The 25,130-nt window shown below is 48.8% G+C and overlaps 2 protein-coding genes across 4 annotated transcripts in view; both read right to left on the reverse strand.

Annotated features, from left to right (window-relative positions):
• Positions 1-25,130, reverse strand: part of LOC123753885 (protein turtle) — a 418,196-nt gene that overhangs the window by 270,237 nt on the left and 122,829 nt on the right. The window lies entirely within an intron of this gene.
• Positions 1,313-20,603, reverse strand: LOC138355684 (homeobox-like protein HDP1). Its single transcript, XM_069311011.1, has 2 exons — positions 20,367-20,603; positions 1,313-1,525 (listed from the first exon to the last, which is right to left on the reverse strand). The coding sequence occupies exons 1-2, from the start codon at positions 20,601-20,603 to the stop codon at positions 1,313-1,315; spliced, it is 450 nt and encodes a 149-aa protein (XP_069167112.1).

A 25,130-nucleotide genomic window follows, 5' to 3' on the forward strand; every position in this document is an offset into this window, starting at 1 on the left:
AAATCCCTTCCTAACTTGACCATCGCGTGCCACCAGGACCTTCATACCCCCAACTGGTCAGGGATAAGCGGATATGCTTTCATTGGGCCAAACCGCAGTTCTGGTGCAGAAAAACATGGGTCTAGTTTATACCTCCTGCTCTAGTACTCTCAGGAAACGAATTCCAGAAGCACGAACAAGAACACTGTGTCGCCGGGGGTGGGAAGGCAAGGTAGAGGATACTACTAGGAGGAGGCAACGAGCGGGAAACAAGACACTGGTAGTAAGACGAAATGAAAAGTTTTAATAGAAGCAAAATATTGACGATTGCGGGCACCAGTGTTGGTGGCGGCCGATGTCAGTGATGTGACGACGACACCATCACCAGTGGTGTTAATAGCAGCGCCTGCACCATCGGTGGTAGGGAGAACTTAACACCATAATCAGGGGTTTAGGGAGGGCAGCTCCAACACCGGTAGTGAGGGGGGGGGGAGGGCAGCTGCAACCCCCGTAGTACCCTACTATACTATGGGCTCCATAGACTTACTGGGAATATTACACAAGACATAAATAACCAGTCTTCCGTACACCTGTGAATGGTTCTCTCACTACACTGTCATATAAACCGGCACCTTACACATGCACCTACACTTGCGGACACACTCATACACATGCACGAACGCAGCGTATATTCAAGCAATACACAAATACAGAATACACCAAGCAACGAAGGTGCTTTCCCATAACAGTAAGTGTTAAGGCGCCACGTGACTTACCGCCTGAATGACTGTACCAGAGTCCTGGAATGGCTATGGGAGATGTCCAAGAATACTCGTCCATGGACTCCAGGAACACCACCAAGGTCTGGGGAGACCTCGCACTCTCAAAAGCCCTGGACTGCTTTTACCTTAATTCTGGAATAATCGTATCAATAGCCTCAAATAATGATATATGTGAGTCTTGGAATTGTCTTGCACGAGTCGTGGTGTGATTGCTTCTCAACTCTTCAATGGCCGAATAAGGGCACTGGAAAGGTCGTATTCGAACTCTGGAATCGTATATGAGGTCTGGAATAATCGCATATGAGCACGGGAATAATTGTTTATGAGACCTAAAATAGTGACGTCTTGAGACCTGGCGTGGTCTCCATGCTCGAGATCTTTGGTTTTTAAAGAAATGTTGATGATCGCTGCCTGGTGTTGAGAGTCGGGGTCAACGGGAGCTGGTCTCCAGCCCATAGCACACACATCCCCCACGTGAGCACCCATACTGAAGGTCAGCGGCCACTGAACTTCATTCACCTCAACTCTCACGAAAGATAAAAGTTTCCATCTCAATTGTTTTTGCTTTCAATTGTCCGGCTCGCTCTGTGGAAAAGATTAGTCCCAATGACAGGAATGCATAGTTGTCTGTTTCCAGCTTCACGATGATTCACAGCTTCCGTTCCAGCTTCTTCCGTCACAGCTTTCCAGGAAGCTTGTTTGACTTCAAGCTTCTCGATGCAACTTTTTCCAACTTGCGTATTGCCTTCCTCTTGGGCATTATTCTAGCCATACAGTTTGACCTTATCTTAGCCTTCACAAAGTGGTTCTTTCCTTCTCTCATCTCTAACCATAACAACCCTCCCTCCCTCGCCCCCTTCTTCTTCCCCCTCTTCCTACCCCTCCTCTTCCTCGCTCTGGCACAGGGGCGCGGTTTCCCTCCTCTCAACCATCACATTACATCTTTCTCTAGCAGGTCCAATCACCCTATTCTTTTGCCTTCCTCTTCTGCTTTTCTTTCTCATTTCCTCTTTTCCTGAACCGAATGTCATGATCCTTCTCTCTCTCTCTCTCTCTCTCTCTCTCTCTCTCTCTCTCTCTCTCTCTCTCTCTCTCTCTCTCTCTCTCTCTCTCTCTCTCTCTCTCTCTCTCTGTCTCTCTCTGTCTCTCTGTCTCTCTCTCTCTCTCTCTCTCTCTCTCTCTCTCTCTCTCTCTCTCTCTGTCTCTCTCTGTCTCTCTGTCTCTCTCTCTCTCTCTCTCTCTCTCTCTCTCTCTCTCTCTCTCTCTCTCTCTCTCTCTCTCTCTCTCTCTCTCTCTCTTTCTTTCTCTCTTTCTTTCTCTCTTTCTCTCTTTCTCTCTTTCTCTCTCTCTACCTCACCGTGCAGATATTGCTAGCCTGGCCGGACACCTCTCTCTGTCCCATAACTCCTCTTCCTTCCTCCTGTCCCACTGGCCATTGGATCAATAAAACCTTTCCCATCCACGACGGCTCTCCTAAACCATCCTCGCCTCACTTGCCTCACAAAATATTATCTAATTCTTCACATTTAACCTGCGCTTTCCTCCGCTAATGCTGCTCCTCTCACCTTCCATCTCCTCCACCCAACAGGCTCGTAACTCCACACACTGGCCACGCACCTCCACCCACTGGCCACACACCTCCACCCACTGGCCACACACCACCCACTGGCCACACACCTCCACCCACTGGCCACACGCCTCCACCCACTGGCCACACACCTCCACCCACTGGCCACACGCCTCCACCCACTGGCCACACACCTCCACCCACTGGCCACACACCTCCACCCACTGGCCACACACCTCCACCCACTGGCCACACACCTCCACCCTCTGGCCACACACCTCGACCCACTGGCCACACGCCTCCACACACTGGCCACACACCTCCACCCACTGGCCACACGCCTCCACACACTGGCCACACACCTCCACCCACTGGCCACACGCCTCCACACACTGGCCACACACCTCCACCCTCTGGCCATCACACACCTCCACACATTGGCCACACACCTCCACACACTGGCCACACACCTCCACCCACTGGCCACACACCTCCACCCACTGGCCACACACCTCCACACACTGGCCACACACCTCCACACACCTCCACACACTGGCCACACACCTCCACACACCTCCACACACTGGCCACACACCTCCACCCACTGGCCACACGCCTCCACACACTGGCCACACACCTCCACACACTGGCCACACACCTCCACCCTCTGGCCACACACCTCCACCCACTGGCCACACACCTCCACACACTGGCCACACACCTCCACACACTGGCCACACACCTCCACACACTGGCCACACACCTCCACCCACTGGCCACACACCTCCACCCTCTGGCCACACACCTCCACCCTCTGGCCACACACCTCCACCCACTGGCCACACGCCTCCACACACTGGCCACACGCCTCCACACACCAGTCTGTGTCTAGTATCGCTTTGTGTAACATTCACCATTTCGGTTCCGGCAATTAATTGGCTTTGCTTTGTTGTAACGACATCTTGGAGTGACCCGCTGAGCTAGTCAACCACACACTCTCACTCTCTCTGAGTGTATCTCATCCATTAACTGTGGCACTACTTCTTCCTTTACTGTTTCCTCGTGATAGTGAAGGGGTTCAGTGTGGGGGGTTAAGTTTTTGCTTCTCTGTAATGTTATTTGAAAAAATGTATCTTTGCTTATTTTCTCACACTCGACTCTCTTATATTCGTCTCTGTTCTCTGTCGGCCTTCTGATCTTCGGACAGGGACAAATTTCCTGACAGAAATTCTCTCATTTCCTCATAATTTCCTCTTCTGTATGCCAGCCTTCTATAGCCCCCTTGGCCAAACACCTCACACCCTCTCTCAGGGAACGCTGAATCTCTTACGACTTCCGATCATTTTTCCTTAAACCTCCCTTTCCCAGAACCTCTTCCGTAACTCTGCAGGGCTCTCTTCTTTTGTCATATCACACAGAAGAAATACATCTTCGTAACTTACCGAATGTTGGAGTTGGTTCTTCTTGCCTGGGATTGTCCCTTTTGTGACTTCACTCATAAATACAACTTTCAGGCACAAGTTTAACCTGAAAATCTTCTCTGTGTTGTTGCCTAACAGAGTCTATCTGGACCTCTCGTAGGATGTCGTCTGCATCAGTTCTATTTCTTTGTTTTCTCATTCCTTTATTTGTTGTTGTTCTTTTGGTTCCTTTAGTCCTCTCTCTATTATTGGGAGTTTCTTTATAGTAGTGGAAGGGAGATCCTTACCGATGTCTTCAGTGTCGCTGCCAGCTAGATCTAGATGCTGGCAGGTAGATGTAGATGCTGCCAGGTAGATCTAGATTCTAGATGCTGCCAGGTAGATGTAGATGCTGCCAGGTAGATCTAGATGCTGGCAGCTAGATCTAGATGCTGCCAGGTAGATCTAGATGCTGCCAGCTAGATCTAGATGCTGCCAGCTAGATTTAGATGCTGCCAGCTAGATCTAGATGCTGCCAACTAGATCTAGATGCTGCCAGCTAGATCGAGATGCTGCCAGCTAGATCTAGATGCTGCCAGCTAGATCTAGATGCTGCCAGCTAGATATAGATGCTGCCAGCTAGATATAGATGCTGCCAACTAGATCTAGATGCTGCCAACTAGATATAGATGCTGGCATCTACATCTCTTGCTAAATGACTCCTAGTTATTCCCTTTTGAGCATAAGATAGGCAGTATCTATATACACTTACACTTCTCAGGGGTAGCTACGTACATCGACCTCCTTCTCATACAATCTGTGTATATTATTATCGCGTAGAGTATTTGATCTCTTCAGTCCTTTTAAGAGTTGCCCTTGTAACTTACTCTCATTTTCTCCCTGCCACCACCCTTCGTGTGACTAATTACTTCCCTTCCCTCCCCCCTCCTTCCCTGCCAGGTACGCGCCATCTTGTTATACCCAAAACTCTTCATCTCATTTGTCTTGCTTCCATCTCAGCCTCACCTCATCTCTACATTCCTCTCGCCATATTACTATCCTTCCCACCTTTCAAATTCTTTCCCACCCCATCAACCCTAACCTCCCTTCCCACCCTTCATCACCCCTTCACCACTCGCATCATCGGCTCCAGCTCACCCCCTTCGCCTCTAATCCACACCCCCCATTACCTTACCTTAGCCCCCATCTCACCTCACAGATTTAAGGGACCAAAAGCTATCAAGATGGGTCAAACAATACCGTGATAATTCCAATTGACATTTAGATCATTTGGAAGGTGTTAAGAACAGCTCGACTGGTCATTCACGATGAACCTTCCGAGGTGCACGTACGAACATCAGTTTTGTCACAATCCCACACCCACCTCCCCCACACCCACTGCCAGCTCCTCTACACCCACTGCCAGCTCCTCTACACCCACTGCCAGCTCCTCTACACCCACTGCCAGCTCCCCCCCCCCATCCACCACTCTCCCTTCCCACAACGTCCACTCTTCCCATCTCCCATTCACCAGTCTCCTCCACCCCCCCATCCACCACTCTCCCACCCATCTCTGCCATTCTCTTTGCAAACCCATTTTTCTTGGGTGCAGGTATTGCAAGCCTGGTCCTCTCCCGCCTCCATAACTCCCCTCCCTCCCCCTCCCCCCTCCTGTCCCACTGGCCACCTCCATCAAATAAACCCTTTCCCTTCTGGGACGGTCCTCCTAAACCACCTCCGTCCAGAACCACTAAACAAATATTATCCAGCTATTTTTCCTGTCTTAAATATCTGTAACTTGAGCATGTGGCCTTGGTGTTCATCCACCAGGGGTGGTGTTCACGACTGCCATGAACAGAACAACAGAACACCAGAACAAACAGCCTGGTGGCCAACCGCCACTAATAATGACTTCTTCCAACCGGACATCGGGACCTCACCTCAGGACGACCCTTGACCTCACTAATGATTAAAACGATAAAGGCGGCATCGTGTGCTATAAGGCCTTTAATCCTTGACTTTTTCAAGGGGCCATGGAGTCAGTATTTGTAGAATTTAAGGTGACTTGACAGCCGCCCCTGGTACCCATCAGCCTTGGCTTCCACACTTCTCCATGCCCCTGAGAGCCCAGGTTGTTGTTGTTGTTAAAGATTTAGCTACTCAGGACGAAGTGTCCATGTAGCACGGGCTATGGTGAGCCCGTAATGGGAGAGCCCAGGTGTTCACACAATGTAATTACCTGCACTCGTCACCTGTCCTGGCGGCTTAAGTGAGGTGTGAGTGACAGGTCTACACTACATGTTCTCTTTAACAGTCGTCACCTCACCCAGCTGTCAACACCGCTATACTGAGGCCTCGTCACCCGGCTGTCAACACCGCTATACTGAGGCCTCGTCACCCAGCTGTCAACACCGCTATACTGAGGCCTCGTCACCCAGCTGTCAACACCGCTATACTGAGGCCTCGTCATCCAGCTGTCAACACCGCTATACTGAGGCCTCGTCACCCAGCTTTCAACACCGCTATACTGAGGCCTCGTCACCCAGCTGTCAACACCGCTATACTGAGACCTCGTCACCCAGCTGTCAACACCGCTATACTGAGACCTCGTCACCCGGCTGTCAACACCGCTATACTGAGACCTCGTCACCCGGCTGTCAACACCGCTATACTGAGGCCTCGTCACCCAGCTGTCAACACCGCTATACTGAGACCTCGTCACCCAGCTGTCAACACCGCTATACTGAGACCTCGTCACCCGGCTGTCAACACCGCTATACTGAGACCTCGTCACCCGGCTGTCAACACCGCTATACTGAGGCCTCGTCACCCAGCTGTTAACACCGCTATACTGAGGCCTCGTCATCCAGCTGTCAACACCGCTATACTGAGCCCTCGTCACCCGGCTGTCAACACCGCTATACTGAGGCCTGTACACCCGCTGTCAACACCGCTATACCGAGGCAACGTACTATCAAGACCGCTATAGCGAGGTCGTTACCACCACACCCCCTTCGAGGGGATTTTTTGAGTGAGAAAATTTTTTGTTTCCAGAGAGAGCAGAGTTACGAAATTAGACGACCATGTAAAAGTCTAAGGTAATTTACCTGCCATTTTAACCACTAGCTTTGTGTCATGGCTTAATTAAACCAATTAAATGAGCTCTCTGTGCTCAAATTAGCAGCAACAAATGAAGGTTGTTATATTTGGGTTTTAGGTGCTGGTGGTTAGGGGGGAGGGGGTGTGTTGGGGGAGGTGCTGGTGGTTGGGGGGAGGTGCTGGTGGTTGGAGGGAGGTGGTGGTGGTAGTTGGGGGAGGTGGTGTAGGTTGTGGAAGTGCTGGTAGTGGGGGGAGGGGAAAGTGCTATCTCCCACCAAGATCACCACCAAGAAACTGGTGTTAGGACACAAGTTACGACTCAGTCGTTAGCGGTTAAACATCACCCGCGCCTGCGCAGTGGAATACAATAAATCTTGTTAGTCTAGTCCATGAGTCGATGTCGTCCCAACCATGTGTAGAACATGTCCACGCACTACACCTGTTGGCTATGACGCCAGTGTAAACCAATTATAGAGAAGATAACCACGCCGCCGCCGCGCCCTATGGTTGATCAACCCATGTTTAACCCGCCATCTTCCTACGTTGTGATACAGTGAGTTCTTTCAGTTTGCTACCCCGTAAAATATGCGGTGGAGGGTACGGGTTGTTAACCAGACCCACGGCACTCTAGGGTCAGCCAGTTCAGCGGCACTCTAGGGCCAACCAGACCCCGCGGCACTCTAGGGCCAGCCAGACCTGCGGCACTCTAGGGTCAGCCAGTTCAGCGGCACTCTAGGGCCAACCAGACCCCGCGGCACTCTAGGGCCAGCCAGACCCGCGGCACTCTAGGGCCAGCCAGACCCGCGGCACTCTAGGGACAGCCAGATCCGCGGCACTCTAGGCCAATCAGACCCGCGGCACTCTAGGGCCAATCAGACCCGCGGCACTCTAGGGCCAATCAGACCCGCGGCACTCTAGGGGGCCAACCAGTCCAGGGACACTCAAGGGACAACCAGACCTGCGGCACTCACCTCTTCTGATGCACCGACGAGCACAATCAACGCGCTAATTCAACCATTAAAAGTCTGACGTGAACTGTGGATTAAAACTTGACTGAAAGCCTTCACTGTTCTGCATGTTAAACTACGGGTCAAAGTCCAAGCTGCCTTAGATATGCACACCTTGATGAAACGTCTCAAGTTAGCTCATCAAGATGATAACCTTGACCTCTGATGATATCCTCGCTCATGATGCGAACTCACACACTTCTTTTGTTTCACAAGTTACTACAGGAGAAGCCGCCTTCTGACTCCTGTTATCAGATTTAGGAGCTTTCCTCTTCTCTTAACTCATGAGAAGTTAACTCATTACTTAACCTTAACTTATTAGTTTTTTCCTGGAACGCAACCCGCTATTTGGTTTACAACCCGGTCACGGATTATTGCTGTGTGAAAAGGTGCGAATGAGTTAATGATCGGTTTTCAGTCGATCTTCCCTGTTCAAGGGATCGAATCCTAACAAACTCGCTGGCCAGGCGTGACGTGAGACTAAATACGTCAATAAATACATAAAAATACAAACAAGTCAATAAATGCACATGTATACACACAGGTTAATAAATACATATGTATATCCAAACAGGTCAATAAATATAAACAGGTCAATAAATACATGTGTATATACAGATGTACACAGGACAATAAATACACATGTATAAACAGATGTATACAGGTATACAGGTCAATAAATATATATATGTACTCAAATACGTCAATAAAAACGCATGTATACACAAACACGTCAATAAATACATATGTATTTATTGACCTACTTTTATATATATATGGATTTACTGACATTAAGAAAATTTCCATATATTAATTTGTGGGCAATCAATATATTTTTATTTCTTCCCCTTTCTGTCAGCCATTTCTTGTCAGCTGATATGCATACATTGCTGTTGTCAGCTGATAGCTGTATAATTCTATTGTCAGCTGACTGGTCTATACATTGCTGTGGTCAGCTGACTGTTCAAAATCACATTTTTTTGATGTCGACCGATGATTAAAATTATATATAAAAAAACATGTAAACTGGTTAGAAATTACATTTACAGCTGTCAGTTGCTACCCCTCACCCGTCAGTCCCTCTCACTCCATCCATCTCCCCTCTCCACCCTCATCCACCTCCCCTCTCTGAGGTGAGAGTGGTACCATCCTGTACCTCTCTTTCTCATCATCCACCAACCCCTCTCTCCTCATCCGGTACCTCTCTCCCATCATCCACCAACTCTCTCTCTCTCTCATCATCCACCAACCCCTCTCCCCTCATCCGGTACCTCTCTCCCAGCATCCACCAACTCTCTCTCTCTCCCAGCATCCACCAACTCTCTCTCTCTCCCAGCATCCACCAACTCTCTCCCAGCATCCACCAACCCCTCCCAGCATCCACCAACCCCTCCCAGCATCCACCAACTCTCTCTCTCTCCCAGCATCCACCAACTCTCTCCCAGCATCCACCAACCCCTCCCAGCATCCACCAACTCTCCCTCTCTCCCAGCATCCACCAACTCTCTCTCTCCCAGCATCCACCAACTCTCTCCCAGCATCCACCAACCCCTCCCAGCATCCACCAACCCCTCCCAGCATCCACCAACCCCTACCAGCATCCACCAACCCCTCCCAGCATCCACCAACCCCTCCCAGCATCCACCAACCCCTCCCAGCATCCACCAACCCCTCCCAGCATCCACCAACCCCTCCCAGCATCCACCAACCCCTCCCAGCATCCACCAACCCCTCCCAGCATCCACCAACCCCTCTCTCTCCCGTCCCACTCGTGACATTTTCTCTAAATTATTCAGACAATTTTGCGTCAAGAACAAGAGCCGTAAATTTACCAACTGTGACATAATGTTCAACTTTGTCAGTCCCGAGTTTTATTTCCTCAGTGTTTTTGTGTTGAAGCGAGACACGCATTTCCAGTCATTCTTAAGTTGTGCCCACACTCATTGGTTATGCATCACCAGGTGTGGGGGTAACACCAGCAGGTGTGGGGGTAACACATTTCCAGTCATTCTTAAGTTGTCCCAACACTCATTGGTTATGCATCACCAGGTGTGGGGGTAACACCAGCAGGTGTGGGGGTAACACCAGCAGGTGTGTGTGTGGGGGGGGGTAGTAACACCAGCAGGTGTGGGGGTAACACCAGCAGGTGTGTGTGTGGGGGGGGGGGGGTAGTAACACCAGCAGGTGTGGGGGTAACACCAGCAGGTGTGGGGGTAACACCAGCAGGTGTGTGTGTGTGGGGGGGGGTAGTAACACCAGCAGGTGTGGGGGTAACACCAGCAGGTGTGGGGGTAACACCAGCAGGTGTGGGGGTAACACCAGCAGGTGTGTGTGTGTGGGGGGGGTAGTAACACCAGCAGGTGTGTGTGTGTGGGGGGGGTAGTAACACCAGCAGGTGTGGGGGTAACACCAGCAGGTGTGTGTGTGGGGGGGGTAGTAACACCAGCAGGTGTGTGTGGGGGGGTTAGTAACACCAGCAGGTGTGTGTGGGGGGGTAGTAACACCAGCAGGTGTGTGTGTGGGGGGGGTAGTAACACCAGCAGGTGTGTGTGGGGGGGGTAGTAACCCCAGCAGGTGTGGGTACAACTTAACACAACGAGAGGATAGCGTGTGTGGGCGTCTCTGCTTCCCTGGACATCGATTCGCGTTTATGAGAGTAGGCGGTATTGTGGGGCTCAGGGCGCCAGGGCGGACTTGTGGGCGCCCTGTGGGGCTCAGGGCGCCAGGGCGGACTTGTGGGCGCCCTGTGGGGCTCAGGGCGCCAGGGCGGACTTGTGGGCGCCCTGTGGGGCTCAGGGCGCCAGGCCGGACTTCGTGACCCAGGTAGGTGACAGTAGGTCACGGACGGGGACGTCATAAGGAGCAAGTCTGTGGGTGGTAGGTGTGTGCCTCAAGATATAGTAAGCCCAATGAGGCCTGCAAGCCAGGTGTTGTCTCCTCATCAGGCCAAAGACTCGCCTTTCACAAGCCGTTGTACCGCTCTCAACAGTGCCAGGACCCACTATCAAAAAGCCACAGGAATCCCCATTTGTGAATACTAGGATCCTTCTACGCGCAAACCTAGGGCCTCCTGGTCGACGACCGGGCCGCGGGGACGCTAAGCCCCGGAAGCACCTCAAGGTAACCCTCCCCTATCAGGCCTAAAATCCTTCCTTAACTGACCATCAGACTCCTGCCCTTTGCAGTTCCCAGACACACCTCCCTAGCACCCCTCCACACCATGCCCACCACACACCCACACCATGCCCACCACACCCCCACACAATGCCCACCACACCATGCCCACCACACACCATGCCCAAGCTTCCCCTCCACCTTACATGTCATTATATCCCTTTATCATTGTCTTTGTCTTACCCATTCTCAATTATCTCACTCTTCCCCCTTATCTTCCCTTGTTATTTCCATCATTTTTATGTTCATCATGCTTTTCCTTCGTGTCGCAGCCTGTATGATATCTCCAAGTCGCTAGTGAGCGGACACACACAAAGTTGCAAACACTAGATAACCTCACCCACAAAACGTCTAAAGGTTTGCCCCGGTGTTTAGACCACTGCGACACGACGGGCACTCATAATACAAACGAAAATGATACGTATTTTTCAGGCCCGAGTTCAAATCCCCGATGATCCAAATCAATGCAGTGTTATTGCCTCGATGCGGTGGATTACGTCTTATAGGATATAAATGTAGGGTGAACTCCCTTCAGATACCACAGTGGTGCTTCAGGGAAGACTTAAATTCTCGGTTGAATACCAATTAGGTACTTGTGAGCATCCTGGCCTGGGCGGAGGCCCGACCATCTCGAATGTTGAAGGTTCCTGTCTCTCCCATAGTTCGAATCCTTTATTACCCAAGTGAATGAAACGGTATTTTCTCATGATACATTGCATCTCACCTTATCTATATCTATAAATTAGAATATCTGCTTGTCTGTCTTCCATAGCCCGTGCTACATGGACATGGGCGTCCTGAGTAGCCAAATCTTTAACAACAACAACATTGTCTCTCTGTTCGAGGGTGGAGGCCAGATGCTTGGGGCTAACCTAACCTAACTTCAAACACGAATTGCTGTTGGGTACGTGCCTCACATGGGTGGGCTGGGCTTGGCATAAATTATACGAGCGCCACTTGATACCGTGCCCATGCTACCCCCACGATAAATCTTGCAATATCAAATTAATTGGACTAGAAATTATCATGTTCTTGGTATATTGTAAAACATTACTTACTGATGGCCTGCGTTTGAGTGAACATATGATAAAAGTCACGCGATTATATGATTGAAAATTGTTTCTGTTATGTAGATTACCAAATAATGAAAAAAGTAAATCTCACCAAAATATAATCAAGAATGGACTGTGGCCCTAATAACCATCATACCAATTTCAATTAAATTTGCCTTTTCATTTAAGAGAGAGAGAGAGAGAGAGAGAGAGAGAGAGAGAGAGAGAGAGAGAGAGAGAGAGAGAGAGAGAGAGAGAGAGAGAGAGAGAGAGAGAGAGAGAGGGAGGAGGGGAGCAAAGAAAGACAGAGGCAGAGAGAATACCTTCTATGACAGCTGGAGTTCCGAGAGCGTAAATGACGTCTCTCTTAGTTTAAAATCTTGCAAAAGTTGTGCAAATTTACGAACCGACTGTCCGATCTAATTTTAAGGGAAGTACGAATCGAAAGCTCTTTAACTTAAGGATCTAATGCCACACTTGATTCAAGGAGGAGAAGGGGCTTTCCCGTCGGTTCCCAACTGGTAAGCTGAGGCAGTGTAGAGCGTCAGTTCTCTCTCTTGGTTGTGCTGAAGAGATGACGGAGCTAAATATGAGTTGATGTTGATAATTGAATGGAAGTGTTTGCTATGTAAAGCCTGTTACATATCAACACTAAAATAATCGACAAAAAGACCGATATTAAGAGGCATAGCAAAAGTACTTTATATTAAATACTCTTACCTTCTCAGCCAACCCTCTGGACTACATATTGCTATTCTGTATGCACTTCACCTCTGCACAAGTTCGAATCCCCGACGATTAAAAGTTAATGAAATTATAAGCATATATATATATATATATATATATATATATATATATATATATATATATATATATATATATATATATATGTATATATATATATATATATATATATATATATGTATGTATGTATGTGTGTGTGTGTGTGTGTGTGTGTGTGTACTCACCTATTTGTACTCATCTGTTTGTGTTTGCGGGGGTTAGCTCTGGCTCTTTGGTCCCACCTCTCAACTGTCAATCAACTGATGTACAGGTTCCTGAGCCTACTGGGCTCTATCATATCTACATTTGAAACTTACACACATTTGTGTGTGTGTGTGTGTGTGTGTGTGTGTGTGTGTGTGTGTGTGTGTGTGTGTGTGTGTGTGTGTGTGTGTGTGTGTGAGGAAAGGCGTATCTTAGAGGGAAGACACAGTGCTCGGAGCCTTCTCCCAGCACATCCTTCACATCAGAGTGATCCCCATCTCTCTTCCCCTCATCACAACACAATATGATACACACAGTTTTTCCTCTACCACTTTCCTCTCCAAACCTCCTCTCATCATCTTACCCCTTCCCTTCTCTCTCTGCTCCCTTACCACTCTCTCCTGATTTCTCTTTCTCCGCAACCTTCCCTCTTTTTGTTAATTTTTACTCTCTCGTCTGTCCTCTTGTTGGTTAGCATGTTCTCCTTGTTCTCTCCTTCAGGCGGCACAATGTTCCCATCTACCGGACCGTCGTCTCTCTGGACAGACCTGTGGAAGGTCTCCAGCACACACCAGCAGGCGTCTGGGAGGGTGCGGCTCATGCAGCACCAACAACCTAATTACTACCAGTCCTTCTATCACCAAAATAACCCCCACGGGACACCTGCAGTCTTCTCTGTGGTCTTTATGCATTAATGAAAGGGGGGTAGAGAGAGAGAGAGAGAGAGAGAGAGAGAGAGAGAGAGAGAGAGAGAGAGAGAGAGAGAGAGAGAGAGAGAGAGAGAGAGAGAGAGAGAGAGAGAGAGAGAGAGAGAGAGAGATAGAGAGAGAGAGAGAGAGAGAGTGTTGAAATAAGGAATAGAAATGATGCGGATTAATATGAAACTTTTATTTGCATAGGCACTATTAATAATTAATGTGGTGGAAGGATCAGAGGAGAGGGAAGGAGAGGGGGAAAGTAAGGGGCAAGGGAGGGGAGAGGAGGGGAGGCCTGGTGAAAGTGAGGGTTCGTGAAGGGAAAGAGAAGTGAGGGGAACGATTGGTAACCAGGAGGACTGAAGAAGGGAGAAAGGAGATAGAAGGGGAGAGAAAAATGACTAAATATCTAGACAAAATCTTACGAAACATGCAAATATAAGCTGGCATATTAAACAGCAAGTTATTCTATCATAAACTCCAATAGGGGGTTATATCCTCTCTATAATAACCCTTATGGATCAGGCCATATATCTGCCTGATATATCTCATATCTGTGTAGTGATGGTGTTACCCAAGTGTCCATCCCCCACCCCTTCCCCCTGTGGCCATACTGGCCATCCCCACAGTCTTCCTCCTCCACCTTACTGAGAAGTGATGAAGGGGGAGGTAAGGAAGCTCGAGGAACAGGTGGAAGAAGAAGAAGAGGAGGAGGAAGATAAGAAAGCGTGGAGGAGAACACCGAGGAAGTACACACACACACAATATTCCTCGTGTCAAGGGAAGCCGGTCTGCTCCAGACACATACTTTATATACGAGGACTCTGCATATGATAACATGGAGAGCATTTTACCTCACACACACACACACACACACACACACACACACACACACACACACACACACACACACACACACACACACACACACACACACACACACACACACGACTCTTCATATTTCAGAGCAAAATTTCCTAAGAATTTGGCACGCCTCCTCTAGCACACTTCTGCATCTCCCTCAAACACTTATTAATTACCTCACAATTCCTTATCACCCTTAGTTACATTAACATAATCCTAAAACTCTTTAAATGCACTCAAAACTCTTCTATTTAAAGCTAATACACGTCACCTAATGCATTTATTATAACCTTAATACATTTCATTACAAACTCAATAGCCGTTGTTATCTCGCAATTCGTCAGTATCTCAAATACACTTCAATATCACCCTAATGTTTTTCTATCTCATCCAGATTAACTCGTATAGTAACTAAATTCACTTTTAAATCAACCTAATGCCTTTTCATAGCAATTTAATTAAATCACCCTAACACCTCACAGGATCACCCTAACACCTCACAGGATCACCCTAACACCTCACAGGATCACCCTAACACCTCACAGGATCACCCTAACACCTCACAGGATCACCCTAACACCTCACAGGATCACCCTAACACCTCACAGGATCACCCTAACACTTCACAGGATCACCCTAACACCTCACAGGATCACCCTAACACCTCACAGGATCACCCTAACACTTCACAGGATCACCCTAACACCTCACAGGATCACCCTAACACTTCTTATGACGAGTGTAAATTTCCTAAATTAAAATAAAAAAAATCTCTTAGCATTTACAAGGGAAACAAATTCCGAATTCCCATGTCGGCCATCAAAAGAAAACGACGCTCGTTGGGGGTGGAAATGTAGATCTCCATTTCAATATTTAATGATCTCATTAACATATAAAAAGGGACTTCGTTAAGAGAGAGGGAAAAAATATGACCCCCAAAAAATAAATGTCAGGTTTATTAGCCTGGGGGCGGCGTGACTGGCGGCCATCAGAGGCGAGGCTCCTTTGGTTCGTCGTCTCCAGTGTCTTGTCTAGGCTGATATGGCTCATACGGCTCCCACTCACGACCTGATTGACTCGTTATTCTCTGGGGGGGTTGTCATCTAGGTCTGTGACTACTCTTATGGCTAGGTTCCGGTCGGCCGAGCGGACAGCACGCTGGACTTGTGATCCTGTGGTCCTGGGTTCGATCCCTGGCGCCGGCGAGAAACAATGGGCAGAGTTTCTTTCACCCTATGCCGCTGTTACCTAGCAGTAAAATAGGTACCTGGGTGTTAGTCAGCTGTTACGGGCTGCTTCCTGGGGGTGGAGGCCTGGTCGAGGACCGGGCCGCGGGGACACTAAAGCCCCGAAATCATCTCAAGATAACCTCAAGATAGGTTGGGGAGCTGTCATATAGACCTCTTGACAATACTCAAAAATCGTTCCTGTATCAGGCTTTGCTTTGATTCCCTGTTTGACACCACATTTCAAAATTTCCCCCTTACATAAATTGTTGCGCCTTCTCGTCTAACTTGCATATCTGTGTGAGTTAAGACTCCACTTACATGAACTTGAATGTGAACAGAGAAGGCTGACAAAGTTAATACCGGGATTAGAACCTTCCCTTATAGAGAGAGATTATGAAAGCCTAATTTACAGTCTTTAGAAAGGGAAAGTATTAAAGCCTAATTTACAGTCTTTAGAAAGGGAAAGTATTATATGTGGCGAGGCATGACTGAAGTATACAATGGGTTGAAAGGGTTTAACATGGGGGATATTAATAGGTTATATCCTTAATATATGAACACAAAATAGAATATGATAAAATGGGTACAAATTGGATAAGCTAAGATTCAGGGAAAAAACTCTGGTAAATACTGGTTAAGAAATAGATTTGCTGATTTAGGAAGCGGATTTCCTGGGATACCATAGATGTGGTCTATTCAAAAGCGTTCCACTGTCATCGGACTTGATTTTATTTTGTTTAATTCAACTCTGTGTCATCTATTTCCAGAGAATTCAATATCCACCCGCCCCACTTCACCTGATATTTCTTTCAGAGAGAGAGAGAGAGAGAGAGAGAGAGAGAGAGAGAGAGAGAGAGAGAGAGAGAGAGAGAGAGAGAGAGAGAGAGAGAGAGAGAGAGAGAGAGAGAGAGAGAGAGAGAGAGAGAGAGAGAGAGACCTCATATTATGAGGGATTACACCATGGAAGAAATGATCAAATGCCTTCGCAAAGTGAATACAACATCTGCATTTTGGTTTTCTTCTAATGCTCTAATCCATGCTGACCTGGGGCCAGATTCACGAAGGCGTTACGCAAGTACTTACGAACGTGTACATCTTACCTCAATATTTGACAGCTTTGATAACATTTATTAAACAGTTTACAAGCACGAAAACTTCCCAATCAACTGTTGTTATTGTTATAAACAGCCTCCTGGTGCTTCAGAGCTCATTAACTGTTTAATAATTGTAAACAAAGCCGCCAAAGATTGAGAAAAGATATACAGGTTCGTAAGTGCTTGTGTAACTGCTTCGTGAATCTGGCCCCCTGGCCTGCATAGTTGATTACACTCCAGAGAAAAATGGAAGTGTTCACTCATAGTCACTCCTTCAAAGACTAAATAATGTGTAATGACAACACGACACGTCATTAGTGTTTGGCAAAGGCTTTGCTACCTCTCTTGTGGAGTGGAGAAATATGACACTGACCAGAGGAAAGATGGAAGGTAAGAGGGTTGGGGGGGAGGGAGGAAAGGTAGTGCGTGGGGGGTAGAAGGGAAGGAGGTGGGGAAAGTCTGGAATGTGGGAGGAGGTCCAAGAGCCAGTGTTACCACCGCCATCGTTAATCTCGCACACACACCAACCGCTGTAGCCTAAAGCTGTGTGGTTGGGGCAAGTTACAAGTTCAGTGTGAGGTGCCATCACGGCGTGTGGGGAGCTGGCTACAGCATGCAGAGTGGCAAGCAGTCCCACACACACACAAAACGAGATAAATTTAGAGAGATTTGGAGATTTAGATTTAGATTTAGAGAGAGAGAGAGAGAGAGAGAGAGAGAGAGAGAGAGAGAGAGAGAGAGAGAGAGAGAGAGAGAGAGAGAGAGAGAGAGAGAGAGAGAGAGAGAGAGAGAGAGAGAGAGAGAGAGAGAGAGAGAGAGAGAGAGAGAGAGAGAGAGAGAGAGAGAGAGAGAGAGAGAGAGAGAGAGAGAGAGAGAGAGAGAAAGAGAAAGAGAAAGAGAAAGAGAAAGAGAGAGAGAGAGAGAGAGAGAGAGAGAGAGAGAGAGAGAGAGAGAGAGAGAGAACAATCTCACAAAATACCCATATAACGTGATCCAGGTGATAAAGTAAGATGGTTAAAATTGCAATTATTGAGTGTAAATGTGGCGGCATATGCGCTGACGTGGCTTGAAGGTTAACACGACGCCGAACACGACGAATAAATGTGTCACTGTATTAAGTGACCAGGAGAGGGAGCCGGCGGCTGACCGGACAGAACACTGGACGCGTGATCCTGTGGTCCAGGGTTCGATCCCGGGCGCCGGCGAGAAACGATGGGCAGAGTTTCTTTCACCCTGCTGCTCCTGTTACCTAGCAGTAAATAGGTACCTGGGAGTTAGTCAGCTGTCACGGGATGCTTCCTGGGGGTGGAGGCCTGGTCGAGGACCGGGGACACTAAACCACGAAATCATCTCAAGATAACCAGGGGAGGTATCATGACGCTAGATCATGGCTAGCGAGCTGATGTTTGACCCTTTAAACGCATTAATCTGAGTACATCTAGATGAGCGCACGCACGCACAAATGAGCCACAGGGAGGTAGGTTACATAGAACTTTTTCAGTGTCAAGAGTAGTTAACAGATAGGATGCATTAGGCAGTGATGTGGTGGAGGCTGACTCCATACACAGTTTCAAATGTAGATATGATAGAGCCCAATAGGCTCAGGAATCTGTACACCAGTTGATTGACGGTTGAGAGGCGGGACCAAAGAGCCAGTGCTTAACCTCCGCAAGCACAACTAGGTGAGTAGAACTAGGTAAGCACACACACACACATTTTTTCTTCCAAGAAATAGGTGTATAAAGACAAATGATCTTCCTTTCTCCCCACCCCCTCCAATCTCCAATCTCTTTTCCCCCTCTCTTCCACACCCTCTCTCCCTCCTCACTACCCCCCTAACACCCTTCTCTCCCAAGCTCCACCCGTCCCCCTCCACCCAACACTAAGTACAGCTTACACTTGGAGATCAGCCAAAACTTGACAGTATTTACGACTCAACACCACCTTCCAGGAAACTGTCAAGAATTACGTCAAACTTAGTTGGCACTTTGGTGTGCCCCAGGAAGGCACAGGTCCCGCCCCCGCTGCGTGGTTGCGAGTCTGTGCACAACAGTTTCAAGTAAGACGTATTTCTTGCTCACCTTCGACAAGTTTCTTAATTTGTCGTAAGATTCTGGAGAAATTTGGGAGGAGTAGACAGGCGCCGGGGATGACGCGCGGCCTCTTAGGTCTGTGCTCTGTTATGTTCTAACTTCATTTAGGAGGACGAGTTAGGATACAACTAGTGGGTTAGACTATGGGTCACACTGACCTGACACTATGGGTCACACTGACATGCCACTATGGGTCACACTGACATGCCCCTATGGGTCACACTGACATGTCACTATGGGTCACACTGACATGCCCCTATGGGTCACACTGACATGTCACTATGGGTCACACTGACATGCCCCTATGGGTCACACTGACATGTCACTATGGTTCACACTGACATGCCACTATGGGTCACACTGACATGCCCCTATGGGTCACACTGACATGCCCCTATGGGTCACACTGACATGCCCCTATGGGTCACACTGACATGCCCCTATGGGTCACACTGACATGCCCCTATAGGTCACACTGACATGACATACCACCGTCTATCATCCACTCTAACTATCCAATTATTCATTTACTGGGACAATGACCAAATTAGGTGAGATTCTGCCAAGACCAAACTTCCAGCGTTACTTACGATACTCTGACAACTCTTCTTAATGAGTCCTTCGGTGGTAATCAAAGACGTTTTCTCGCTGCCCTAAAGATCCTTAGAAGTCACACGAGAAGATCAAGATGTTGCTTTACAGATCTACATCTTGAAAGGTCTTAGGATGATATCTATGAAGGATTTAATTACGGCTTTAGTAAACGGTTTGATGTGTGCGCAGTTGCTGAAGGGAGATTATCTTGAGATTATCTTGAGATGATTTCGGGGCTTTAGTGTCCCCGCGGCCCGGTCTTCGACCAGGCCTCCACCCCCAGGAAGCAGCCCGTGACAGCTGACTAACACCCAGGTACCTATTTGCTGCTAGGTAACAGGGGCATAGGGTGAAAGAAACTCTGCCCAATGTTTCTCGCCGGCGCCTGGGATCGAACCCAGGACCACAGGATCACAAGTCCCGCGTGCTGTCCGCTCGGCCGACCGGCTCCAAGGGATTGGTTAACTGTGGAATGTCTTCAAGCGTGAGCCTCAAAGCAGCTGTTAAGGACCTCTGCCAGTCTCAAGATTGCCTCAAGGAGAGGTATTATCTCAGCAAGAGTCCTGGCTTTCATTTAACACAGCGGCACTAAGTAGCCTGATAATGTAGGACTGTACAAGTGGCCGTCTCGACGGAGGGGCAGCTTCTTGAGTCACGACAAGGAAAGACATGTAAGAAAGTGTGTTGACAGCAGAGGAAGGGTGGTCTTGTCGAGACTGACCAATCTTCTTATCAAACCTCATAGCTTACCGTGCGCCGATTGTATTCATGTAGCTGATTGTATTCATGTAGCTGATTGTATTCATGTAGCCGATTGTATTCATGTAGCTGATTGTATTCATGTAGCTGATTGTATTCATGTAGCTGATTGTATTCATGTAGTTGATTGTATTCATGTAGCTGATTGTATTCATGTAGCCGATTGTATTCATGTAGCTGATTGTATTCATGTAGCCGATTGTATTCATGTAGCTGATTGTTTACCATATTGAGGTTTGGTTTGAGTACTCCCAGGAGTAGGTTAAGCACGATTCCCAGGCCATTGAGATGACGAGTACTGTTCACCATCTCTAAAGTACCACACCACAAGTGGAAACAAACTTGGAAAGTACAATGAAAAGTAAAGTGTTTTCTTTTTTTAAATTACATTTAGATTTAAAGACGGAAAGTGACCTGCCAAAAACAGGAGTAGGAGGCAGAAACTGGTAAAAGTTGTGTACCGTTTAATACCACAATACCTTCTGGCTGGTAAGGAAACGCTTTTTAAGATTTATTTCTGAAGACAAAGGTTTCCAATGCTTAGCGGGTTATTGAGCGGTCGTGGTGTAAGGCGACGTCTCTTTCTCACCTGGGCAACAAAGGACTTCAGACCGTCTGCTGCTTTTGGTGCAATATTCCAAGCGGTCCAGATTTACTTACAAGATGCCAATTGACGGGATCCTCACAATTTCCTTGCGGATATATTTCAGCGTCTTCAAAGAGCCTCGGGAGTGGTGGTGGTGGTGGGGATGGCGTCTCCCTTACGGGGATCTTGAGGTTATCTTGAGATGATTTCGGGGCTTTTTAGTGTCCCCGCGGCCCGGTCCTCGACCAGGCCTCCACCCCCAGGAAGCAGCCCGTGACAGCTGACTAACACCCAGGTACCTATTTTACTGCTAGGTAACTGGGGCATAGGGTGAAAGAAACTCTGCCTATTGTTTCTCGCCGACGCCCGGGATCGAACCCGGGACCACAGGATCACAAGCCCAGCGTGCTGTCCGCTCGGCCGACCGGCTCCCTTGGGATGAGGGAAGGCAAGGGGATCTATCAAGGTAAAGTGCCAAGCCATTACGACTATATAGCACTGGGAAGGGATCAGGATTTGGGATGGGAAGGGGGGAAGGAATGGTGCCCAACCCCTTGGACGGTCGGGGATTGAACGCCGACCTGCATGAAGCGAGACCGTCGCTCTAGATAACTGAAATTGGTCTAAAGTATAATAGACTTATTCAGGCGAAATATTTGGGGCTCCCGGCATCTTCCTAGACAAGCTGAGACGCTGCTTAACCCTCGCCAGGGACCCCTGTAGATTTGTTCATTTGATACATCACGTCATTGTCATTTCTGTTGTGTACTGTGTACATAGTGAGGATAACGGTGTACGTGGAGACGGTATGTACGTGCTGGCATGAACACGTGCGCCATAGTGAGGATAACGGTGTACGTGGAGACGGTATGTACGTGCTGGCATGAACACGTGCGCCATAGTGAGGATAACGGTGTACGTGGAGACGGTATGTACGTGCTGGCATGAACACGTGCGCCATAGTGAGGATAACGGTGTACGTGGAGACGGTATGTACGTGGAGACGGTATGTACGTGCTGGCATGAACACGTACAATTCATCCTTCGACAAAAATATGCCAAAAATGAGCTCATGTTTATAAATGAGAGAAACGTGTGCAGAACTCGCATGATGTGTGTTGAAGATGTGTGCACAGGTTGTGTATCATAGTTATTATGTGCTGCTCAAGTGCACAGGAATGTGTAACATGGGTGTGCACAGTGTTGGGTAAGACCCAGTGTTGGGTAAGGCACAGTGTTGGGTAAGGCACAGTGTTGGGTAAGGCACAGTGTTGGGTAAAGCACAGTGTTGGGTAAAGCACAGTGTTGGGTAAAGCACAGTGTTGGGTAAAGCACAGTGTTGGGTAAAGCACAGTGTTGGGTAAAGCACAGTGTTGGGTAAAGCACAGTGTTGGGTAAAGCACAGTGTTGGGTAAGGCACAGTGTTGGGTAAGACCAAGTATTGGGTAAGGCACAGTGTTGGGTAAGGCACAGTGTTGGGTAAAGCACAGTGTTGGGTAAAGCACAGTGTTGGGAAAAGCACAGTGTTGGGAAAAGCACAGTGTTGGGTAAAGCACAGTGTTGGGTAAAGCACAGTGTTGGGTAAGGCACAGTGTTGGGTAAGGCACAGTGTTGGGTAAGGCACAGTGTTGGGTAAAGCACAGTGTTGGGTAAAGCACAGTGTTGGGTAAGGCACAGTGTTGGGTAAGACGAAGTGTTGGGTAAGGCACAGTGTTGGGTAAGACCCAGTGTTGGGGTAAGACGTAGTGTTGGGTAAGACCCAGTGTTGGGTAAGACCCAGTGTTGGGGTAAGACGCAGTCATGGGTAAGACCCAGTCATGGGTAAGACCCAGTGTTGGGGTAAGACGCAGTCATGGGTAAGACCCAGTCATGGGTAAGACCCAGTGTTGGGGTAAGACGTAGTGTTGGGTAAGACGCAGTGTTGGGTAAGACCCAGTGTTGGGGTAAGACGCAGTCATGGGTAAGACCCAGTCATGGGTAAGACCCAGTGTTGGGGTAAGACGTAGTGTTGGGTAAGACGCAGTGTTGGGTAAGACCCAGTGTTGGGGTAAGACGTAGTGTTGGGTAAAACACTGTTACCTCAAGTGGCGGTATAACAAGAGTGAGCAGCGAATAAAATACACTTCTGGGGTCAGCCCCACAGAGTGTGTCACCCCTCCACCCGCTATCCAGCCCCCCCACACACTACCCCCTCCCCCATCTTTGCCAGGCCCAAATCACCCCCCCCCCCCCAACACGACACAGGTCACTGCCCCGGAAGCTGGTGGGAGGGTAAAATTGACTCCCTCCTCTATTGTCTTGTGGGAGACGTGTAGGCTCCCTGACCGACCCACGGCTCTTAAACTGGGCCAGGTAATTGTTGTGTTTGACAGTAGCTGCCAGGAGGGGCTGGTGGGGGGTGAGGGGGGAGCACTGAATGGCAGAGGAAGGGCTCCCACCCCCCTGGTTCACGGTGTCTCTGGGGGGAAGATGCCCCCCTGGTTCACGGTGTCTCTGGGGGGGAAGATGCACCCCTGGTTCACGGTGTCTCTGGGGGGAAGATGCCCCCCTGGTTCACGGTGTCTCTGGGGGGGGGGAAGATGCCCCCCTGGTTCACGGTGTCTCTGGGGGGGAAGATGCCCCCTGGTTCACGGTGTCTCTGGGGGGGAAGATGCCCCCCTGGTTCACGGTGTCTTTGGGGGGAAATGCCCCCTGGTTCACGGTGTCTCTGGGGGGGGGGGAAGATGCCCCCTGGTTCACGGTGTCTCTGGGGGGACGATGCCCCCTGGTTCACGGTGTCTCTGGGGGGGAAGATGCCCCCTGGTTCACGGTGTCTCTGGAGGGGAAGATGCCCCCCTGGTTCACGGTGTCTCTGGGGGGAAATGCCCCCTGGTTCACGGTGTCTCTGGGGGGGAAGATGCCCCCTGGTTCACGGTGTCTCTGGGGGGGGGGGAAATGCCCCTGGTTCACGGTGTCTCTGGGGGGAAATGCCCCCTGGTTCACGGTGTCTCTGGGGGGTAAATGCCCCCTGGTTCACGGTGTCTCTGGAGGAAAGATACTTTCTGTCTAGATAACACTTACTTACTGTTGTTTGAAGAGAGTCACCACCCATACTTGACCACCTCCAGGACTTGACAGGCTCGTCTCCCCCCCCCCCCCCCCCATATGCCCGAGGACAGACCTTGACGTCTAGTGAGTCACCTGATCTCCCCAGAAATAAGGGGGGAGGGGATAATAGGGGTCATAAATATCCTCCTCCCACGAGGTACCTGATTACGGGCTAGTCATGCCCGTGTCACCTCTTGGGTGGCTTAATCTTTACCAATCAATCAATCGAGATACCTGAGCTAGGAGGTGCTTGACATGCGTCTTACACGTCATCTTGGTGACTCTGTGAGCACCTGGCGGCAGGGAAGGATAGTTCATGAGCTTCTCTTGTGTCTGTCTGTGACTATGTCGCTCTCTCACTCACACTCACAGATACTATATCTACTCTGTGTCTACCTTGTTGGAGGTTCTCTCGGCCCGATCTCTTGTCACGCCTCCCAGTTCGTGGACTCGTCAAGTCAATTTTTCAAAAAACGGTCATCGAAGTCAAACTTTTAGCCATCTGGAATCGAAGTCGAATTTTCAACCACCTGGGATCAAAGTCGAACTCGCACCTATATGGGATCAAAGTCGAACTCGCAACTATATGGGATCAAAGTCGAACTCGCAACTATATGGGATCAAAGTCGAACTCGCAACTATATGGAATCAAAGTCGAACTCGCAACTATATGGGATCAAAGTCGAACTCGCAACTATATGGGATCAAAGTCGAACTCGCAACTATATGGAATCAAAGTCGAACTCGCAACTATATGGGATCAAAGTCGAACTCGCAACTATATGGAATCAAAGTCGAACTCGCAACTATATGGGATCAAAGTCGAACTCGCAACTATATGGGATCAAAGTCGAACTCGCACCTATATGGAATCAAAGTCGAACTCGCAACTATATGGGATCAAAGTCGAACTCGCAACTATATGGAATCAAAGTCGAACTCGCAACTATATGGGATCAAAGTCGAACTCGCAACCATCTAGAATCAAAGTCGAACTCAGCCAAAGAGGTCAGATCATGACTACAAAAGGCTTACCGCTCTACATTCGACTCAAAATCCTTTAAATTCAATTAAAGTTTGCT

This window comes from Procambarus clarkii, chromosome 6, assembly GCF_040958095.1.
Source record: "Procambarus clarkii isolate CNS0578487 chromosome 6, FALCON_Pclarkii_2.0, whole genome shotgun sequence".
In the NCBI taxonomy this organism is placed as follows: Eukaryota; Metazoa; Arthropoda; class Malacostraca; order Decapoda; family Cambaridae; genus Procambarus; species Procambarus clarkii.

Coding starts and splice junctions, on each gene's coding strand:
- LOC138355684 (XM_069311011.1), bottom strand. CDS start 20,603: ATGGTAAACAATCAGCTACATGAATACAATCGGCTACATGAATACAAT. Junction 1,526..20,366: donor ATGAATACAATCGGCGCACG/GTAAGCTATGAG, acceptor CTGTATGGCTAG/AATAATGCCCAAGAGGAAGG.